This window comes from Sorex araneus, chromosome X (assembly GCF_027595985.1).
Source record: "Sorex araneus isolate mSorAra2 chromosome X, mSorAra2.pri, whole genome shotgun sequence".
NCBI lineage: Eukaryota > Metazoa > Chordata > Mammalia > Eulipotyphla > Soricidae > Sorex > Sorex araneus.
In genome coordinates, this window is record NC_073313.1 from 278,090,290 (window position 1) to 278,112,998 (window position 22,709).

At 39.1% G+C, this 22,709-nt stretch overlaps 1 protein-coding gene and 1 non-coding gene across 3 annotated transcripts in view; one reads left to right on the top strand and one right to left on the bottom strand.

The window, feature by feature from the left end:
• Positions 1 to 22,709, bottom strand: part of LOC129399967 (GRIP and coiled-coil domain-containing protein 2-like) — a 62,026-nt gene that overhangs the window by 6,642 nt on the left and 32,675 nt on the right. The window contains exons 14-21 of one of the 2 annotated variants that reach the window (XM_055121818.1): positions 18,719 to 18,819; positions 18,550 to 18,627; positions 17,889 to 18,026; positions 12,951 to 13,072; positions 10,334 to 10,510; positions 7,437 to 7,654; positions 3,368 to 3,562; positions 843 to 982 (exon numbers count right to left, since the gene is read on the bottom strand). In XM_055121818.1, the coding sequence (XP_054977793.1) occupies positions 843 to 982; positions 3,368 to 3,562; positions 7,437 to 7,654; positions 10,334 to 10,510; positions 12,951 to 13,072; positions 17,889 to 18,026; positions 18,550 to 18,627; positions 18,719 to 18,819 (1,169 nt within the window). The remainder of the gene's footprint in view (positions 1 to 842; positions 983 to 3,367; positions 3,563 to 7,436; positions 7,655 to 10,333; positions 10,511 to 12,950; positions 13,073 to 17,888; positions 18,027 to 18,549; positions 18,628 to 18,718; positions 18,820 to 22,709) is intronic. The other variant, XM_055121820.1, reaches the window with a different exon arrangement.
• Positions 5,770 to 5,876, top strand: LOC129400378 (U6 spliceosomal RNA). The gene has a single exon (XR_008627621.1). It is a non-coding gene; the product is annotated as a U6 spliceosomal RNA (small nuclear RNA).

Below are 22,709 nucleotides of genomic sequence, written 5' to 3' on the forward strand. Positions count from 1 at the left end.
TGCGTCATAATGTATCTTGTCTTACTACATGTTTCTGGTATAAAAATTTAAACAGAAAAAATGTCCCAGGCCACTCCAGACTCTACTGTTTATAAACATTAGCTGAACGAACTAGAATTTTTAGTTTACCTTTAGAATTTAAGAATTCAAGCTCCTTTTGAAACTTTTTTTTTTTCAGTGCTGGGGATTTGATTTAGTGTCTCTCACTCATGAGATAAGTGTGCTACCATGAATCATATACCTGGTTCCCCATTTTCGGAGGGTGGAAGAGGTGTGGTGGTAGCATTTAGGGGTCTGGCAGCTATTCCTGGTGATACTGGGGTAGGCAGTTCAAGTGGTGCTACTTTGGCTCAGTGCTGATTTAGGGTCTCCAGGGCAATACCCAGTACTGTGTGTGGGAGGGGAGAGGGGCAGATCAGGACAGATTAGAAGTACCAGAAACTGAACTTGGATCATTTAAGTTTTATTTAAGCAAATATGGAATAATTAACTCAAGAATGTTTAGTTTCTAAATATATTTTTTAAAAACAACTAATATGGGGTGAAGGGTCGCCTTGTCCGCACTGTGCCCAGTACAAGTTCCCCGTAGCAGAAATGGTCCCTCAGGCAGCAGCAGGGGCCGTTCCGGAAAGACTCAGAACAGCCTGAGCACTGCTGAGTGGGGCCCAGCGCCACCGCACCAACAGTGAGTACCTCTCACCTTCAGAATGGAGTAGCATGAAGAGGACGCTACAGATATGTCGGATACAGAAAACTTTAAACTTTAAAGTGTGTATTTGTTAAGGGGTAATCAAACTGAGTTGGTGCCAAGCATTTTCTTGGGGGTAGTTTTTTGATCTTACCTTAATCTGCTCCATGAGGATTGCATTGGTAGCTTCCGTTTCCCGAAGCAGGCTGTTTAAGTGATCAGCACTTTTTGTGGTTGAACTAAGCTTTTGAACCAACTCCTCTTTGGTAAATTCAGCATGCCATAAAGGAGGCTCTGCAAAATATTGTTCCAAATATTCATTTTCAAAATCATCTATTACTGTAGCACTGTCATCACATTGTTCATGGATTTGCTTGAGCGGGCACCAGTAATGTCTCCATTGTGAGACTTGTTACTGTTTTTGGCATACCAAATACGCCATAGGGAGCTTGCCAGGCTCCGCTGTGTGGGTGAGATACTCTCGGTAGCTTGCCTGGCTCTCTGAGAGGGACAAAGGAATCGAACCCGGGTTGGCCGCCTGCAAGGCAAACACCCTACTCACTGTGCTATCCTCCAGTCCCATCCATTACTGAATTGTCTAAATAAGGAAAATACCGAAGTATAGATGTTTACCTATAATATTACACAGATCTGCTCTCTCCCATTCTTCAACATATTAAGAGTTGTTACATGCTGAAAGCTTACACAGAATCTCTTGTAAAGGTCACAATAAAATTGAATACATACTCTCAATTCTGAAATGTTAGGCTTGTGAGACAATTCTACTAGTTTTAAGAATATATGTCATTTTACTTATAAATGAATTAATATGACTTTTTTTTGGTGATGCCAGGGACCAACTCTAGGGTCTAATTCATGTGACAGCACACTTCCACTGAGCTGTATTTCTAGCTCAATACTATATTAAAATTCATTAATTATCTGTGACTCTGAAGAATTTTCTAATATAGGGTATCAAATCTTGTAAATGAGAAAACAACTCATCAGCACAAAATGTCAGCACAATGCCACGGCCAAGTCCGGTTCTAGGATCTGCTGCTGCTGCCGCCTCCTCCCCAGTATGAAAGGCCCAAGGACACATGACTCTAGTTTCCACCCACGTCACAATCAACATCTGTGAAGAAATAGTCCTCACTCCAGAAAGATGAAAAGGGTTTCTTACTGAAGCTTAAACATTAATATTAATTACCTTAATAGTAAAAGCTCCCAAACTGACTAAGGCAAATCTAGCACTACTAATTCACAGAACTGTTCATTTCTTAGAAGGGTGAAAAATGGCTTATTCTGATTTCTAGTACTATAGAAGCTTCAACTCTCAGGGAAAGGGGAAAAGGAATTTCCAAATCTCCATTTCTGGTTTAAGCTTGGGGTTTTGTCCACAGTTGGAAGTCAGCTTTATAAGCAGGGGGAGAAGGCAGCTGGGATCACTAAGTCAATGATGGTTGGAGGGATGGCTCAGAATGGGAGATGTGTACTGAAGGTAGACAAAGGACCAAGGCCTCTTGGTGTCTGTATTGGAAACCATAATGCCCCAAAGTAGAGAGTACTTTGGGGGAAGTTGTCTGCCACAGAGGCAGGGGGGACGGTTGGGACGGGGATGGCAGGAGGGATACTGGGGATATTAGTGGTGGAAAATGTGCACTGGAGGGATGAGTGTTCGATTATTGTATGACTGAAACTGAAACATGAAAACTTTGTACAGGTAGCTCACGGTGACTGAAAAAAAAAATTAAAAAATTTCACAGGAACAACAACAAAAAAGCTTGGAGCTTCGTTTATTTCTGGCGGTGTGAGGGAGGAGAGGGTACCTTGAGGCTAACTCCTGGCAGTGCTGAGGAGAGTCGGCAGTCAGAAGATCTAATCAGGATAGACTGCACACATGGCAAGTACCTAAACACCCGTACTGTTTCTCTGGCTTGGGGCATATATATGTATATATATGTGGGTCACACCCGGCAATGCTCAGGGGTTACTCCTGGCTCTGCACTGAGGAATTACTCCCGGTGGTGCTCAGGGGACCATATGGGATGCTGAGAATTGAACCTGGGTCGGCCATGTGCAAGGCAAACACCATACCTGCTGTGCTATCACTCGGGACCTGATTTAGAGCATTTTTTTAAATTAAAACAATTATTTCAGAGCCTCTCATGCTGGTGTGAGCTCACAGACCCTGACTGGGTAATGTTAAGGCATTTGGCACATAAGAGTGGCCAGTTTAGCTCAAAGTGCCCCCTCAGTGAGGGTCAGGCCCACAGGCTCATACCTGGCCTGGTGCTTCCTGCTCTAGGTTTCTGGTTCTGCTCGTGCCTGGGCTGAACAGGTGACCCCAACTCAGGATCCTCAGCCTGTCCTGCACAGTCTGCCTGGGAATCTCAGCTCAGAGGGCCACTGATGGAAACGAGGGCAGAACTGCAAGCTCTGGGGAACTCTGGAATCGAGCTTCCCTGGGATGAGGGGAGCCATGGAGGTCCGCATTTTAAGGAAAATAAACATACCACACACTATTTTATCTTGAGGATCATTTTTCATCTGAAAGAAATTAATCTGAAAGGAACAAATAATGAAAAAAAATTTCTATTGCATTTAAAACTATGAGTAGCATTAATTTGACATGACAGCAAAATCAAATAAAAATGAATTTAAAAGAAAGATATATACCGAGTTTAGTTTCTGGAGAATGAAGCAGCTGCTCTAATGACTGTGTGTGCGTGCCAGTGGAAGACACAGACTCATTATCTGTTGTCTCCATTCCTTCGCCCTCTTCCCGGGTCAGGGTGTGCATGTCCAGAAGGGGAAGGTCTGTGTTCCTCCTTTCCCGAAGATTCTTCAAAGGTTGGTGAGAAGAAGCTGGGCCTATTAAAGTTTTTTTTTAAAGTGTGAGACTGTCTTAAACTGATGGTTGAGCATTAACAGAATACATAATAAAAATATACCAGAAATTAAATTAAAATGAACACATGACATGGAAGGAAATTAAATAACTATAGGGTACAAATAAATGTAAAAAAGGATTTTTGAAAATTGCCTATAATTTTGAGAGAAACTGTAGGATAAATTATTAGATAACACAAAGTTCACAGTGATAAGAGTTATCTTGTTGCTGATAACTGGTAGAACTTATAAAGTTACACTCCAGAGGTTTTTTTTTTTGGACGATTATTTTGAGAATTTTTGATTAGATACTTCAGATACTATATATTTCCTCATATAGCACAGCTGCCGAAGTGCTCGGAAGACATTCTTATTGACCGCAACTGTTCATAGCTCTGCTGGTTCACCACCATGATGAGGCAGAAATCAGGACAAGTTATTAGCTAATTATTCAGTTTGTCAAGTTTCCAGTTTGTTGATAAAAAACATTTCAAAAAGCTATAAAATCAGACAGTTAACTATGTCACTTATTAAATCTAAGAAACCTAAAGTAAACAGAAATCAAAATTACTTATTTCAAGGACCAGAGGTGGGTTAGGGAACAGAACTTTATGCCAAGTACTAAAAATAAAATGTAGGTATACTGATTTAACACTGCACCTTAAATATTTAGCATCACACTTCAAAAACTTTATATTCCTAACTGGATCGATCATAAACAATGTCTAATTCCCACCTACCAGCAAGAAACCGACCTCCTCCCCCGAGTCCACCTTCCCTCCCATGACCACCTCTACTGTTCTCAGTCTCAGCTCACCTGGATCATCTGTGAAGTTCAAGTTTTATTTTCCATTAAATTGCTTCTCCTTTTCTGTTAAACATTAGCCCTCTGCTTTTATTGATAAGGTAATTTATGAGATACCACATAAGATAATCCAAAGAAATGAGCTAATATAAAAATGAATACTATTTTACTTAAAATATAAAATTACTGGCTCTCTGCCGAGATGTGATCCCAGGGGGCCACACGTGTGTGGCCTCACCGGAGCTGCATGAGCATGATTCCTAAACTACTTTTGGTACCGGCAGCTCCTTGCAGAAAGTCTCCAGACTGAGAACTAAGCCGAAGCCCCATGCACGCCCAGGAAAGGAAAGGTCTTTCTCTCCCGCCTTTTCCTTGTGGGGGTGGGGGGGGCGAGGGAAGGGCGTGGCGACCGCCATATTATGAGGACCACTAATGAGAGATACAAGCTTGCAATGATCTAATTTCTGGAAGAAATTTCCCTGGACTTAGTTGCTAAAATACAGAAATCCAAATCCAAAAGCGACCTCATATCTCATCTCAGCAGGTCTGACTTTAGTGGGGAACTCCTAACAATAATAGTGAGTTTTTTGTTGAAATATTGAATGTAACCAAAGTAAAGAGAAAGTAAAGTGAAATTTATCAGTTACACAGGCGGGGGGGAGGGATGGGAGGTATACTGGGGTTTTTTTGGTGGTGGAATATGTGCACTGGTGAAGGGATGGTTGTTTCAGCATTGTATAACTGAGACTTAAGCCTGAAAGCATTGTAATTTTCCACATGGTGATTCAATAAAAATAAATAAATAAAATTACTTAATGCTCTATAGTGACATTTTATATAAGGTGCTAAGGTCATTTCTCATGTGAATCATAAACATAATTCTCATTTAATATTCTTCATCTGAGTTATTAAATATAAAAATCATTTGAATTAGTTAACAGCAAGTGCCTTTTCTCCCCAGGTATAACATATTTAACACGAGTGGAGATGCATATGGAGAAGTTTATACATATATTCAGCAGATGTCTCAGGGCAGATCCTCCTGCAAAACCTAGTCAAAAAAAGGCTGAGGGTGGGGCTGGAGAGATAGCACAGCGGGTAGGGCGTTTGCCTTGCACGAGGCTGACCCAGGTTCAAATCCCAGCATCCCATATGGTCCCCTGAGCACAGCCAGGGGTAATTCCTGAGTGCAGAGCCAGGAGTAACCCCTGTGCGTTGCCAGGTGTGACCCAAAAAGCAAAAAAAAAAAGGCTGAGGGAGAATCTAAAGACTAAAGATCTCATATGAAGTAAGTCCCTCCGGCCCTTCACGTTGTGTTCAAAAGTTAAGAACAAGATGTTCCATTATTTCAATGTTAATTCCTAGTTAAAAAAATTCTTGTACAGTGCTCGCTTCGGCAGCACATATACTAAAATTGGAACGATACAGAGAAGATTAGCATGGCCCCTGCGCAAGGATGACACGCAAATTCGTGAAGCGTTCCATATTTTTAGCATAAGCACAGATGTGTATAAATCCGTAACTGTACCCTCATGGTGATTCATTAATTAAAAATAAATAAATTTATTAAAAAAAAATTCTTGTACAGTGTTTGCTTGCTACTTCTGGTTGACTCTTGGCATATATTAAGTTTTCATGAAGCTGATTTCTGACCCCTAGGAGCGGCCTATAACCACCAACCCCCTAGTGACATTTCAAAAGGAACACAAATACGAAGTTACACTTAAGATGAAATGGAGCCTCATCTCTGCTGACATGGTTTTATCTCTTGTAGAAGTAGAATAGAAGATAATGGGTGTCACTGAACTAAAACTCCAACTAATTAGAAATTTTGAAGGGAAGAAGTTGTACTGGCCAATCTTCCAAGTTCATTGCTATATTAGTGCTTTTGCTTAAAAAGCAAAAGCTTTCTTAGAAATTAATCAAAAAGAAATCTATTTGGCAACTTGCATTGGGAGAATAATAATGAATGAAGATCCAGTGAAAACTGAAATTTGGACATGAAAACGGCTGAGTAAGTCTGAGTTAGAGAAAAGGAAATACTCTATATCATGTGAAGACTAACTGACATATGAAAACTGTTATCCCAAGAGGTTATAATCAAGTATAATCAAAAGGGTTCAAATATCTTCTGAGTACCTTTGCAGATAAGTGGATCAATATGGAAAGTATCATGCTAAGTGAAATGAGTCAAAAAGAGAGGGACAGACATAGAAAGATGCACTCATCTGTGGAATATAAAGTAACAGAATGGGAGACTAGAACCCAAGAATAGTAGAGATAAGTACCAGGTGGTTGGCTCCACGGCATGGAAGCCAGCCTCACATGCTGGAGGAAAAGACAGCTCAGATAGAGAAGGGAACACCAAGTAAAATGTGGTTGAAAGACTTGTTTGGGATGGGAGATACGTGCTGAAAATAGACTATAGATCAAACAAATGGCCACTCAAGACCTCTATTGAAAACCACAACACACAAATGGAGAGAGAGAGAACAAAAGGGAATGCCCTACCACAGAGGTGGGGTGGTAGGGGGATGGGTGGGAGGGATACTGGGATCATTGGTGGTGGAGAATGGGCACTCAAGCACAATATGACTGAAACACAAGCACAAAAATTTGTAGGTCTGTAACTGTACCCTCACAGTGATTCACTAATAAAAAAGTCAAAAAAATAAAATGAAATAACCACAACAAAGCATTTGAAATAAAAGTTTTTAAATTTAAAAAAAGTTAGTTTTGAATTAAAAAAAAAAAAAACCACAAATATCTTCTGAGTAAATAAATCCAAAATTCATTAACCACAGAATTTATACTGGTTGTCATCAAGTGAAATTCCAGTATTTGCTTTTGGTGCCCGAAACTTGCTCCTAGTCCTGTGGCTGGGCCCCTCCCGCTGTGCTGTCTCCAGCAACCTGAGCTCAGCCAGTTGAGCTTTTTGAGAGAATTTCTCAAAATTTCTTTTTTCTTATAAACTGTGAAGAATGTAATTAAGTGGAGGGAACTAAAACCCAAACACACAAGCACTGAACGCTCCCACGCCTACATACATACTTCTTGTGGCGGGTTCACTCTTCAGCTGGAAGAGCTGAGCTTCCACCTTGCTGAGCTGCTGCTGCAGCGTTTCCATGGTCTTCCTGTGCTCTTCCTGCAGGCAGCGCACCTGCTCCCGGAAGCTGCTGCGCAGGACCTCATTTTGGGACGTCAGCTGGCTCACAGTCTGCGCATGATCAGACTTCAAAACCATATTCTCGGACTGTATTGAACACAACCTAACGGTATGAGAGATTTTCTTCAAATGAGAACTTTCAACTTTAGGTACCAACTCAGCCTTTTTAGACATATATTTAGAATATATACAGAATTCTATAGAATTCATACTGAGACATCCGCTGAATATATGACTGAACTTCTCTCCTATGAAAGTACCATGATACTAGTGATGTAACAACTTGGACAGAAAAGGCACTTACTAACTAATTCAAATTAGTTTCTGTGCTTCACAGTTTAGATAAGGCGGCTGAGATAACAGTTGATAGCTACACTGTGTTGTTCAGAACATTCCTTCATACTTATATGTACATATATATATAAAACACCAACTGTAGAACATAACTTATTTTATATTTTAAATTAATATTAAATATCTTAAAGTAGCTCATTTCTTTGGGGTATCTTATGTGGCCGGCAGAGCCTGACAAGCTACCCGTGACGTATTGGATATGCCAAAAACAGTAACAATAAGTCTCACAATGAGAGACGTTACTGGTGCCTGCTCGAACAAATCGATGAGCAACGGGGTGACAGTGACAGTGATCTTATGCAGCAGCTCATATAAATATTGGATTAATTTATCTTTTTTCTACTACCTTAAACACTTGGAAAAGAAAAAATCCCCTTTTATTCACAAAGGAAAAACCAAATTACCCATTTTAAAGCCAATTAATTTGAAGTTGTAAAACATACCAAATTTACTATATTTTTTTCCAAGTCTTGCATATCAGAATTGGGGTACCTTGTTAAACACCCAAAGCCACTGAATTGGAATTTCCAAGGACAGTCCTAGGAATTGTCAACTTTTACCAATTTTCATGGAAATTAAAAAAAAATTTTGAAAATTTTGTTTTTTTATTGTATTTTTTGTAAAGTAAGTGAGTTTAGAGAAATTAAAAAGAAATACAAAGGGAGAGAAAGAGAGAAACATGAATTCAAGAGAGCAAATAGTGGGGCTGAGACACAGTATAGGGATAAGGCGCTTGATCTGCATGCTGCTGTCCCCAGTTTAATGCCAGCTACTGCAGATGCTCCCCTGAACACCACTGAAAGTGATCCCTGAGCAGACTCCTGACTCACTGAATTGGCACAGCCCCCATGCCAAAGCAAACCAAACCCAGAAAATACAACTCATGCAATTTTTTAATAGACAAAAAAAATTTTTTTTTTTGCACCTGGGTTATACACAACAATGCTCAAGGATTATTCTTCTGTGTGCGTAGGGGTGACCACAGTAGTACTTTGGGGATGATATGTAGAGCCAGAAGTTGGAAACAGGCTGGTGGGTGCTGTAGCAGTACTGCAGAGTATGTGCCTTATCTCCTGAACTGTCTCTTAGCATTTCTGGAAGGATGTTAACAACTCTATTTTAAATTATTATTGCTTTTATTTTTTTAGGCTACACCTCACAGTTCCCAGGACTGACTCCTGGCTTTGCACTCAGGACTCACTCCTGGAGAGGCCAGGGGACCATGAATTGCCGATGGCTGAACCTGGGTCAGTTATGTGCAAGGCAAGTGCCTTACTGTCTCTCCAGCCCCAACAGCTCTAATTCCAAGTTGGGTAAGAGCTCTGACTTCACCTCCTTGAGAACTAGAGGCCTGAATCCCTAAACCTGGAATCCAAACCAACCGTTTGGATGCAGTCCACTGTTTTGTGTGAGTTGTTAACATGTGCGTTTAATGTTACATTCGTTGGGTTCTCTGCAAGGAAGACATTAGGGAGCTAGAGTAATTATTCCTGTGATGTCACTTTTACAACTTTATAGAAAAATTATGAATATGAAAATGTTTTAAAAAAGTACTTAAAGAAAAATATTGGGGCACTGATAATATGATTCGGTTTTTGTATTTCTAGATGAGTTAGAAGACCCCGAAAGATACTTCAAAATGCTATGAATAGTCCTGGCTGGAGCAATAGCACAGTGGGTAGGGCGTTTGCCTTGCACATGACCAACCCGGGTTCGATTTCTCCGTCCCTCTCGGAGAGCCTGGCAAGCTACTGAGAGTACCCTGCCCATAAGACAGAGCTGGCAAGCTACCCATGACGTAACTGATATGTCAAAAACAGTGACAACAAGTCTCACAATGGAGATGTTACTGGTGCCCACTCAAGCAAACGGATGAACAACGGGACGACAATACTACAGTGCTATGAATAGTTTCTAGCACTTAGAATACTGGTACACTCTAAACTTTTCAAAAGTATTTCTGAAAAACTGAATTACTTTGGAGGTAAAACTTGCATCATTTGTTTAAGCAATATAGTCTAATAACTTCTAGAATAAAAAATAAATAGCCGTGAGAGGCATATATTCATGAGCAGATAATTGTTACTGAAAAAAACCAAAAAACCCTACTAAGAACAAGAAGATCAAAAGGGGAGAGCTTTAGGGTAGAAAAGGTGAATTTATGGGCTAGATCAATAGAACATCGAGTAGGGCGTTTGCCTTGCACACGGCTGACCCATGTCTGATTCCCAGCATCCCATATGGTCCCCTGAACACTGCAGGGAGTAATTCCTGAGTGCAAAGCCAAGCGTAACTCCTGAGCATCACCAGGTATGACCCAAAAGAAAAAAAAAAAAGGTGAATTCACAAAACCTTTAAAGTATCTCTTCCTTAGTTTCAAGGAGCAACACAATATTCTAAAGAAATATACTGTCAGAGCTGCTCTTACTTTTCCCGAAGTTCTGCCTCTTTGGACACAGTTTCTTGTAGCATCTTGTTATGTCTTTCAAGCAGAGTATCATGTTCCGACTGTAAAGTCTGAAGTTCAGATAAACTGATCTGTAAGTTATTTTGGGTGTCTTGTAATTTGATTTTCAGTTGGTCAATCATCATTTCCAAGTGTTCTCTAAATCAGAAATATAATTTGAAAGAGGATATTTGTGATTCCAAATACACTTTACCTTCATTTAATCTTTCAATGCTATTCTCTTGCTATTACTGTTGATGATATTAAAGAAATAAGAATTCAAAGACTAAGATTAAATACATAAAAATTATATTCATATTTGATCTTAAGCATTCTACAATTATAAAGACAACTATAAGCTATAATTATATATAATTTCATATACTGCCTATTATATGTACAAATATATAGTTATAAAGATCACAATTTCTAAATTTTATATTAAAATGGCGATGACCATTAAATGGTATCAAAGTAACATGTTTTATATTGCAGAATGTTATTAGAATTTAAAAAAGTCTCAAAGCTTGATGTTAGCCTTTAAAAGGAATGGTACATTAGATCAAATTATAATGAGGAGTCCGTGAAGAAATACAGCTAAAGGGGCTAGAGCAATAGCACAGCCTTGCACACGGCCAACCCAGGTTTGATTCCCAACATCCCATATGGTCTCCTGAGCACTGCCAGGAGTAATTCCTGAATGTACAGCCAGGAGTAACCCCTGTGCATTGCCAGGTGTGACCCAAAAAGCAAAAAAAATTAAAAAACTAAAAATACAGCTACAAATGTTAATTTTGTCATAACACATATAATAAACTACTAGTTTCATTTAAAAATGCAGTTAGTTTTTAAGACTAAAAGAAACGTCAAATATCTGTTATAATAGTTTAAAATAAAAATTCTGCATAAAATATGAATCCTACACATGGTGATACATTTATTTAATTCTGTCAATATTTAACTTCACCTTCAAGATGAACTTGAAGAAAAAATTTCAGTTGACTTTCAGCTACAAAATTTAATATTTTAAAGGCAAAAACATACAAACATTGAGAGGTATTCAAATATTTACTAAGAGTCATATGTACACAGAGACTCCTTGCTTCCCTGGCCCCCACCTTTTAAAAAATTTTTGGGTCACACCTGGTGATGCACAGGGGTTCCTCCTGGCTCTCACTCAGGAGTTACTCCTGGCAGTGCTCGGGGGACCATATGGGATGCTGGGGACCGGACTCAGGTTGGCCACATGCAAGGCAAATGCCCTCCCCGCTGTGCTACTGCTCTGGCCCCTCAACAGAGAATCTCTTAAGAATATGAACATCATACCTTTGCTGTAAATTGTTCTACCTCTTATTCCGTGTTTAATTTTGTTAATTTACAAAGTGACCTGTGCACTAGTTTTATGCAGATTTTTTCTTTGGGGTGGGGGGAGGGACGACACCTTTGGTGCACAGGGAGTTGAACCTCTTGGCAGTTCTTAGGGAATCATATGCAGTATCAGGGTCAAACTGGGTTTAAGTATGCAAAAACAACTTAAGCATGCATTATCTCTTTGGCCCTACACATTACACAATATACTACTCATTAACAAAGATGGGGTTGGCAGCAGTAAGGCCAAGCGCCACCGCCCTGCACTACCTCTCTAGCCTCATACAGTAAACAGTACACCTACTGTTTGCGAAGAAGCACCAAACAATATATTATGAAAAAAGTAACTGAGATGGCTATCAAGTTACTTAAATTTTTTTTGGATGTATTTGAAGTAACATAAAATTAAAAAATTTAGTTCAAAAATTCAAATAGCATTAATTTAAAACTTTCACGAAACAAGTAAAATGTTTTTAAGCAAATTCTGCATCAAGGCTCATCAAGGCTTTATTCCCAAATTTTCAAATTTGGAAAAACTATCATAATGTTAACTTGTCTTTATTTTTAAGAGACATTTAATGTCTTTAATTTCTATTATTATTGTACTAATACAAGATGAACTATTTAGGGGGCTGGAGTGATAGCATAGAGGGTAGGGCGTTTGCCTTGCACACGGCCGACCCAGGTTCAAATCCCAGCATCCCATATGGTCCCCTGAGCACTGCCAGGAGTAATTCCTGAGTGTAGAGCCAGGAGTAACCCCTGTGCATCGCCAGGTGTGACCCAAAAAACAAACAAACAAAAAAAAGATGAACTATTTAGGTATAAGTCAAAGACTCCTGCTCACTTCACACCTTACGGAGTTTCCACTGGTGCCCGTGGAGTGATATTTTCTTGTTGCTATCTGGAGACACAGTGAAGCTAAGCTTTTAGAGGCTGGAACAACAGTACAGTGGGGAGGGCGTTTGCCTTGCACATGACCGACTGACCCAGGTTTGATCCCGGCATCCCATATGGTCCCCGGAGCAAAACCAGGAGTAATTCCTGAGTGCAGAGCCAGGAGTAACCTCTGAACATCTTTGGGTATGATCCGAAAAGGGAAGGAAAAAAAAACTGCTCGTTGGTAAATTACATGTATAGTCAATGTAATAAAGGTAGAATTTTCAGTGTCCTTAGACAGAGAGTCTGCCTAGTGGAAAAGTCTGTATATTTTTTCTAATAAAGACTTTACCTTTCTTGTTTGGCTTCCTCAGTCTCACCCTGAGACACAGATTTAATTTTCTGTTGTTTTAGAACATTATGAACTCGAACTTTGTAGCTCTCAAACTCAGAGGTTATAGCAACTTGTTCTGCCTATAACGTTTAAAAGAGAAGAAATATAATTTTTTCCTATTGTCATTTCAGAGATTATTTAATTAAGACAAAAACCTGCTTCTGAAAACGAAAAAGATAAGCAATGCTAAAAAGTACTTCCACCAGCCATTGTTTCCCTGCTAACCCCTCCCTGGAAGGAGGGGCGTGGGGCTCAGATCTGAAGGAATATCCCCACCTCAGTCCATGCAATACTATCCGGTTCAAGGCTTCCTCTCTAGCGTCCTAAGAAAAAAGATTGAACGGTGCAGTTTTGCCTAACAAGAGATGTTTCCAGCATGCTTCTCCCACTGTAAATTAATTTATCACCATACATTTTTATAATGAAACTACTTGTCTTTGGGATTTTAGAAAGATTTTTATGGAACTGTGATAAGCACACACAATCCACTGCTGTGTGACCACCAGCTGCATGTCCAGTTGCCTCATGACTTGATCGGGGGGAATAGTCTGCTTCTCCATGGGAACGAGTAGACAGGACCATCTGGTTCCACCATATCAAAACAAGAAAAAATAAAAATCGTATGATCAGGGGCTGGAGCAATAGCACAGTGGGTAGCACAATAGCATGAGGCCGACCCGGGTTCGATTCCCAGCATCCCATATGGTCTCCTGAGCACTGCCAGGAGTAATTCCTGAGTGCAAAGCCAGGAATAACCCCTGTGCATCACTGGGTGTGACCCAAAAAGAAAAAAAAATTTAAAAAATCGTATGATCATATCAAAAGATGCAGAGAAAGCAATGGACAATATCCAGTATCCATTCATGAGAAAAATTCTCAATAAATGGGAATTGAAGGAACTTTCCTCACATAGTCAAAGCCATTCATTATAAGCCCACAGAAAACATTATACGTAATGAAGAAAAACGGAAAGTGTTTCCTTTAAGATCAGGCACAAGACAAGGATGCCCACTCTCACCACTTCTACCCAATATAGTATTGGAAATACTTGCCATAGCGATAAGGCAACAAAATGGTATTAAAGGGCATCCAGATAGGGAAAGAAGAAATCAAGCTCTCACTATTTGTCATCATATAGTATACACTATATAAAAGACCTAACGACGCCACAAAAAAGCTCCTAAAAACAACAGACATGTATAGTAAAGTGGCAGGCTACAAAATCAACATGCAAAAATTCATGGCTTTTCTATATGCAAATAATGAATTAAAAGGGAAAGAAATTTAAAATAATCCCATTCATAATTGTGCCTCAGAAAATCAAGCATCTAGGAATCAACTTAACAAGAGGTAAAAACCTATACAGAGAAAACTACAAAATATTACTTAAAGAAAACAAGATACGAGAAAATAGGAACATATCCCCTGTTCATGGATTAGGATTAGTATTGTCAAAATGGTAATATTCTGGGGGTGAGAGATAGTACAGTTGGTAGGGCATTTGCCTTACATGTGGCTGACCCAGGTGGATCCCTGGCATCACATATGATCCCCCAGCAGTAATTCCTGAGTGCAGTCAGGGGTTACCCCTGCCCTGAGCACTGCTGGTGTGACACAAATACCAAAAAAAAAAAAAAGAAAGAAAAGAAAAAATACCCCCCCCCAAAGCATTATATAGATTTGATGCAATAAGATTACCATAACAGTTTTGAAAGATACAGAGCAAACACTCCTGAAATTCGTATGAGTAACACTTCCATCCTCCACCCTTCCAATAGCTAAAGCAATCCTTGGAAAAAGATGGGAGGCATTCACTTTCCTAAACTTCAAACTGTATCACAAAGTGGTAATAATTAAAACAGCATGGTATTGGAATAAAGACAGATGCTCAGATCAGTGGAATACAGCTGAATATCCTGAGATATACCCTCAGGTATATGAAAAGCTAATCTTTGATAAAGGAACATTATGAAGCGGAACAAGAAAAGCCCCTTCAACAAGTAGAGTCATAAACTGGTCAGCACGTGCAAAAAAAAAATATATATATATATATGTACATATATATATTAGATCCCCTTGTAGCACCACATACAAAAGTCAAATCAAAATGGATTAAAAAATTTTTAAAGTATTTATATATATTAAAAATATCCAAAATGGATTAAGACATCACATTGAGGAACACATAGGCAGCACTCACCACGGTACTGAAGCTAGTTGCCACTGATCAAGCAAACCAAAGCAAAGATAAACAAATGGGACTACATTAATCAAGAAGCTTTTGCATCTCAAAGGAAATGATAACCAGGATACAAAGACACCTCACAGACTGGGAGAAATTATTTGACTAGCCCTCATATATAAGGCACTGGGAGTACTCCACAGGAAAAACAAAGACAAAACCAAAAACATTCAACCCCAACAAAATATGGGAGAAGAGATAAACAGAAATTTCCTTAAAGAAGAAATACAAATGGCCAAAGGGATATGAAAAAAATGCTACACCATTAATTATCAGGGAGATGTAAATCAAAAGAACAATGAGATGTCACTTCACAGGAGAGACTGGCAGGCATTAAAAGAATACCAACCAGTAGACAATGATGTGAGAAAAAAAAAAAAGACGCCATTCACTACAGTGGGAATGCTGACTGTTTTCAACAGTTTTGGAAAATTATATGGACATTTCTCAAAAGACTAGGAATTGGCTCGTTCTTCAAGTCCTTGTTCTTCCTTTCACACATATCTCATTTGCTTGTCTCTATGGCTTTTTGCCTATTTTCTCTTTTCCCTTTTTCTCTCTTCTCATATCCTTCTAAGTAAGTTTCAATTAAAAACTACCATGCTTAATAAGGGGGGGAAAAAGACTAGGAATTTACTTTCCGTATGATCTGGCAATTCCACCCCTTGAAATATACCCCAAGGGTCCAAAACCACAATGCTCATTTGCACTTCTATGTTTATTATAGCACTAATCATAACAGCCAGAATCTAGAAACAACCCAAGTGCTCTAAAACAGATGACTGGATAAAGAAATTAGGGTACATATACACAATGGAATATTACTTGACTGTAAGAAAAGTTGAAGTCATGAAATTTGTTGATATGTGGACGGATCTGGAGAGGATCATGCTGAGTACAATTGTCAGAAGAGGAGACATAGAATGCTCTCTCATCTGTGACACATGGGGGAATAACACAGAAGTGAAGTAACAAATGCCCAAAGGCAACAGAAACTGGGCATGATAAGCAAGATAAAGCTTCAGTAGGAAGCTTTCCACTGGGTATGGGGGGGCGATGGGGAAATGTCAGGGAAAGGAACACTTCAGATAATGGTGAGATTAGGGTTCTCTCTGTATGAGGACACTATGCAGAAAGGAGGTAAAGTGACATACATGATGCCCTCTCAGTAATGGTATTGTAAACCAAGTTTCCTAAAAGAAAAAAGAAAAAGAAAAAGGAAAAAAACCTGACTGCTATAGAGGCAGGCCGGGGGCAGGAGGGACTGGGGGCATAGGTGGAGAAAGGGGACACTGGTGAAGGGACTGGTGTTGGAGTACTGCCTGAAATCAATCATGAATAACTTTGTAATTCATGGTGATTCATTACATAATAAATAATAAAATTTAAAAATTAAAAAGATTTACTTATATTTCCTAGTATAAACAGAAAAATAATTCAAATACATCAAGTAACTGGAATTGTAATTTTCAAGAATAGGAAAACTCAAATTCTTGGCCTGCTTTCCTGAAATGATCTGTCAACTTCTAAGCCCATTTTGCCAAGATCACTTTACACAAGAGCTGCATCTCTAGAGAGAAAATATTCTAATTATTCTTCAACATCATGTATTCTAACCACACATAAGTAGAGTCTTTGAGAGTTTATTATTCTGCATACACGCTCTCAGGATGCTAGGGTCTAAAGAGAGGGCTTTAAAAAACTTTACTTGGAACCCCTTTTTGCCTGAGAAAGGCTGCACAGGCAAGTCTTGCCAGAAACAGCTCAGATTCATGATGCAGTTAATTTTGGACCAATTGTTGGTCATAGCACATTCAGAAACCTTTGGCTATTGACACCATATTCAGCTCCCTATGGGGTCATGAACCACAATAGCACAGTGGGTAGGCCGTTTGCCTTGAATGTGCCTGACCCGGGTTTGATTACTCCCTCCCTTTTGGATAGCCAGGCAGTTTGCCGAGATTATCCCACCTGCACAGCAGAGCCTGGCAAGCTACCCGTGGCATATTAGATATGCCAAAAATAGTGACAAGTCTCACAGTGGAAACGTTACTGGTGCCCACTCGAGCAAATCGATGAACAATGGGACGATAGTGCTACAGTGCTACAGACTTTACAGCAGAGGGTAGTTTTAAGGATATTTGTTTTGTTTCTTTTGCATGTTGAAGAAAAGAAAGCAGGCCTCCACAGTAATTCCATTAGACATCCTCTCATACTCAGCACTCAGAAAGAAACATAACACTCAAATGCTTTTAGTTTGTGGTACTGGGGACCCTTGGGCTCTATAGGAGGTGCCAGGGAGGGACCAGTAGGCAGTGTCAGAGCTGAGCCCAGGTCCTGTGCTTGGCAGGTGTCACCTAGCCCTCGGGTACCTCTCTGGTCCTCTCTTACAGTTGATAAAGTATTTTCTTTATAAATTCATGTGTAATACACACAGGAATTATAAAACAAGGTTGAAATATGTACCCATGTTTTTCCTTTTAGCAGGAAAGTTTTCCAAATGACAGGACTGGGATAGGTTTGGGTTGAGTCAGATGAGCAGAACCAAGTCATCATCTATTAAATATTCTTAACGAACAGGGAACACTAAACTGAAGCTGGGAGCTACTGTACACCACCACCAGTGGTATGCGCCTTCCACGTGGAGGACACACCTTGGCCGCTCGGCACTCTTCCTGAAGACTTGTCACTTTCTGCTGGTATGTACTCAGTGTCCGTTGGTGCTGATCTGCAGAAGTCTTGAGATGCTCGTGAATTTTATGTTTCTCTGATGTTATTTCAGCCAATTGAATCTGGTGGCAGAACCTTTCAGTTAAGTTCTAGCAAATCAAATAATCACTGGCCAAGTAGACTTTACTTAAAACATAAATCTAAGCAGAATTTCCTTAAATAAAAATCAATTAAAAAAATCAATCATGAGAAAATTCCATACTGTGCCCTATAAAATTCAATGGTTACCTCAAAATAATACATGAAAGCAAAGCAGACATCAAAGTATAATAATATAAATATGTACAAATAACATAAATATAAAAAATTATTTTGTAAAATAACTTCCATGGCTGCACTAACATTTTCAAAACTTTTATTTTGTGTTACACTATGTTAGTGTATTATGAATTTTTTTATACCCAAAATGAATCTAACTTGAACTAAATGCCAAATGCCAGTTATATACCATAGTTGGTTTTCTGCTTTTATTTCTTCAAAACTATAAAGGATATTAAAGGGAAAGTATTTGTTTATACACACATAATTATTTTAACTGTAAGTGTACATGCAAAGTTATTTTTTAAGTCTTAAATTGAATCTTACTTTATAGACTTCTACTTGCTGTTGGCTTGCCTCCAGTTCATTCTTTAAAGATGCTTGAAGTATCAAGTGATCAGTTTCCTAAAGAATAACGGTTAAAGTTAAATTTTAGAAGTTGTTCATATACGCCATAAGTTAAGTATTAAAATATGAAACTGAAAAATGAACATACAGCTTGCTTTGAATCTGCCAGTTCTTTTTTGATTTTCACAAGCAACTGCTTGATTTTGGCATTTTTTTCTTCATACTGTTGCACAGAAGACTGTAGTGAAGCTAGTGTAAGAAAAAATTTAGAAGATAAAACAGTATTTAAGAACTTAAGAATGAACTTGAATAAACAAATGAGTATTTTCCTTGTACTAAACAGTCTTTGTTGTTTTTTTGTTACAGAACATTTCGAACATATTTTTGAGAGTAGTAACAACAGCACAATAAGCCTCACTTTCATTGTCTCAGACTTTAATAATAACCAACACGTACATGGCCAATTTTATTTCACCCAGGAGTTAAGAGTCACAAATATGGTTGCTATCTGTTTTATGAATAGTTTTCTTAGAAAGCAGGCTCATTTACTGTCAAATTATATATAGCTGCTTTTGTACAATAAACTTGACTAATGTGTTAGAAAACTTTATGATTCAAAAAATCTAGTTTTACTGTCTGGTCCTTTATAGAAGAAAATTCCACCTTTTACCCATTCCTTCTGCCCACTCTAGTATGTAATATATAGTTTTTGTGGGGGTAATCCCCAGCAATGATTAGGGAATCACATGACATCTGCACAGGGTACTAGATTAGGGATTATAGCACGCAAAGCATGTGCTTTGGTTCTCTGACTTATCTTTCTAGTAACAGCAGCTGAAGACAAAATCAGTGAGCTCTAAGATGAAATGTAGAAAACCTCCAGGCCAATAGGAGAAGACTGAAAAAAGAAAACACTTCAAAATAAGTGAACAGCAGAGAAGAAGGCTTTAGGATGACTAAAAGAGGAACAACAGAAACATATTGAAGTTCCAGAGGGATGGGAAGACAACACCAATGAAGAAGTAGAAGTAAAATCAATCACTGATGAAAAGTCCCAGAGCTGGAGAGAGCAGGCATCCAGATCCAGGAAGCCCAAGGTACCACCAAAAGGAGACCCAAGTAAAAAGACTCAAGATATACCCTAACCAGAATGATGAAAACCAGAGCTACAGCACTGAAAACAGCAGGACCAAAGAAGGAAATTACACACCAAGGAGTGTCCTTAAGATTTACCCATCAAATAAGACCATCTGGGCTTGAAGACAACTGCTAATAGATAGAGGAAGGCATTTATAGCAATGTAATATTTGGAGAATTCAACACTGCTCTGCCACCTCTTGATAGATCAAGCAGATTCAAACACAGCAAAGAAATACTGGTTTTGAAAGAACAAATAGAAGACATGCAGTTAGTAGATACATAGGGTTTTTTCTCCCCCCAAAAGCCAAATATATATTCTTCTCCAATGCACATGGGACATTCACCAAGATACACTGTAAAAAAACTATGCTTGCTGAAGGGTGTGTGCACTGGAGGGCTCTGGTGGGAAGGGGGGCTGTCTCACTGCCCATGTTCGGTGCTCTGGAATCTGGAACCGCTGTGTATGGGCTGGATCGGGATGGCTGTTGGCCAAGGACAGGAGAAGGAAGAATGAGAACCAAGCTGGTTGCTGATTAGTTACTGTTTATTCAATCTTACATCTTTTTCATCTCCTGTACTCCTAGCTCCATCCTCTCTCTGGACCTACCACACCCCCCCCCCTCTTTATCTCTCTCCCCCTTGCCCTTAGGCTACACACAGGCAGGTAACAAAATCAACATAAGAAAGCCCTTCCTCAGGGTCACCAGGTTCAAAGAGAACACAACCTAGGGGCATTCCAAAGCCCTTCCTGACTGCCAGTAGGCAAAATACCTCTTAAGGGGTTTTTCTCCTTTCCTTAGTCTAAACACTCATTAACACCTTAATACTAGTTATTTCTGTATGGACATAGCAAGAGATACATTGAGGCTTGCAAGGCAGCTCTCCTGGCAACATCTTGCCACAGACTGAAGACTACAGCACTCAGGCCAGATTAATCATTCCTAACCCTAGCAGGGTCCAAATCTAGTTATTACTTTTTGGATCATGACAGCATGTGTCCATGACCAAGCTCTTAACTTACAGTTAAGCATTAGGCGCTTTGGCCAGGCCCATCTCGATGCCAGGGTAGCACACAACTCACCGCTTGCCCTGGGTCCATCCATCCCATCCCTCATCGGGACCCTGCTTTTGGGGGTGCTAGGAAGTAAGGGCAGCTGAGGTGTAGGTTGAGAGAACAGATGCCATGTACAGTCAAATGACTCCCAGGTTACAAAAGCATAGCATTTTCTAAGTCTTCCTGTGTCCATACAAAAGGACATGGCGGAGAAGAGAAAAACAATATTTTTTACAAGTCAACAGAACACAAAGAAAGAAGTTACAAATAAACACAGAGGAATGGAGCACTGTGAAGGGAGTAATCCAGTAAACCTAAGCTACCTGAGGCTATGTTATCCTACAATAGACTACATGCTGGACCACAAAACATACCTCCAATAAAATCAACAGGATAGAAATTGTGTCAACTATCTTCTCAGACTGAAAATAGAAGTTAATCACAAACAGAAACAGAAAATTAAATAAAACACCTGAAAAATAAACAGCTCACTACTGAACAACCAGTGGGCCAGATAGGAAATCAAAGAGGAACTCAAAAGACCCTTGAAACAAATGAGAATGAAGACAAGAGTTACCAGAACTTGGAAAACAGCAAAAGCAGTGATAAAAAGGCTCCACATAAATAACTTAACCACACAGCTTAAGAAATTTGGAAAATAACCAACAAAAGAAGCCCAAATCAAGCAAGAGCAAAGAAATAATAAAAATTTAGAGCAGAAATGGATGAATTGGAATCCCAAAAAACAATTCAAAAGACCAATGGAACCGAGAGCTGGTTCTCTGAAAAAATAAACAACATTGATAAACCACTAGCAAGATTCATGGATAGAGAGGGGAGTAGAGGGGGTCGGAGGGTGGTGGGGAGGAAGAGAACCCTAATAAATCAAATCAGATATGAAAGAGGGATATCACAACAGATAACACTGAAATTCAAAGGACCATCAGAGATTACTTTGAAAATCTTTATGCCACAAGAGAACCCAGAAGAAATGGATAAATTCTTAAGCTTCCAAGGCTGAACCACGATGATCTGAAATATTAAACAGACCTATCACTACTGAGAAATTAAAATGATAATCAAAAGTCTTCCCCAAAACAAAGACCAGGCCTGGATGGATTCACTAGTGGGTTTTTTCAAGCCTGGAAAGAGGAACCTCTAACAGTCCTATCCATGCTCTTCTTCCAGGATAGTGAAGAAACAAACAGAAACACTCCCAAACAGTTTCCATGAACCAGATTCACCCTGGTACCAAAAGTAGACAGAGATAATACAAAAAGGCTGAGGAACACAGATGCAAAATCCTCAACAAAATTCTAGCAAAAATGAATCCAACAACTCATCAAAAAGGATCATACACAATGATCAAGTAGGATTTATCATAATTCACCATATAACTTAAAGAAAAATAAAACTTATATGATCATATCAAGAGATGCAGAGAAAGCATTTGACAAGATCCAGCACCCATTCATGATAAAAACTGTCTAACAAAATGGGAATTGAATGAACGTTCCTTAATGTAGTCAAAGCAGATGTTGTAACACAGACTGGTCCAACATTTGGAAAACAATATGGACATTTCTCAAAAAAGTAGAAACTGAGCTCCCATGTGACTAAGTAAATACCACTCCTCCGAATACACCCTGGGGACCCAAAAATACAATAAAGAAAAGCTGTCTGCACTGCTTTTCACAATTTCTGCCTCAGGATATTCAACTCTAATCCATTAATCTGAGGGTTTATCTTTATTCCAATACCACACTGTTTAAATTATTATCACTATAGTAAAGCTGTCTGCAGCTTTACTATATTTCACTGGAATATAGTGAATTCACTTTACTATTATTCACTGGAAACAACCCAATGCCTGAGAACAGATGACTGGATAAAGAAATTATGGCACATCTACACAATGGAGTTCTACAGTCATTAGGAAAATGAA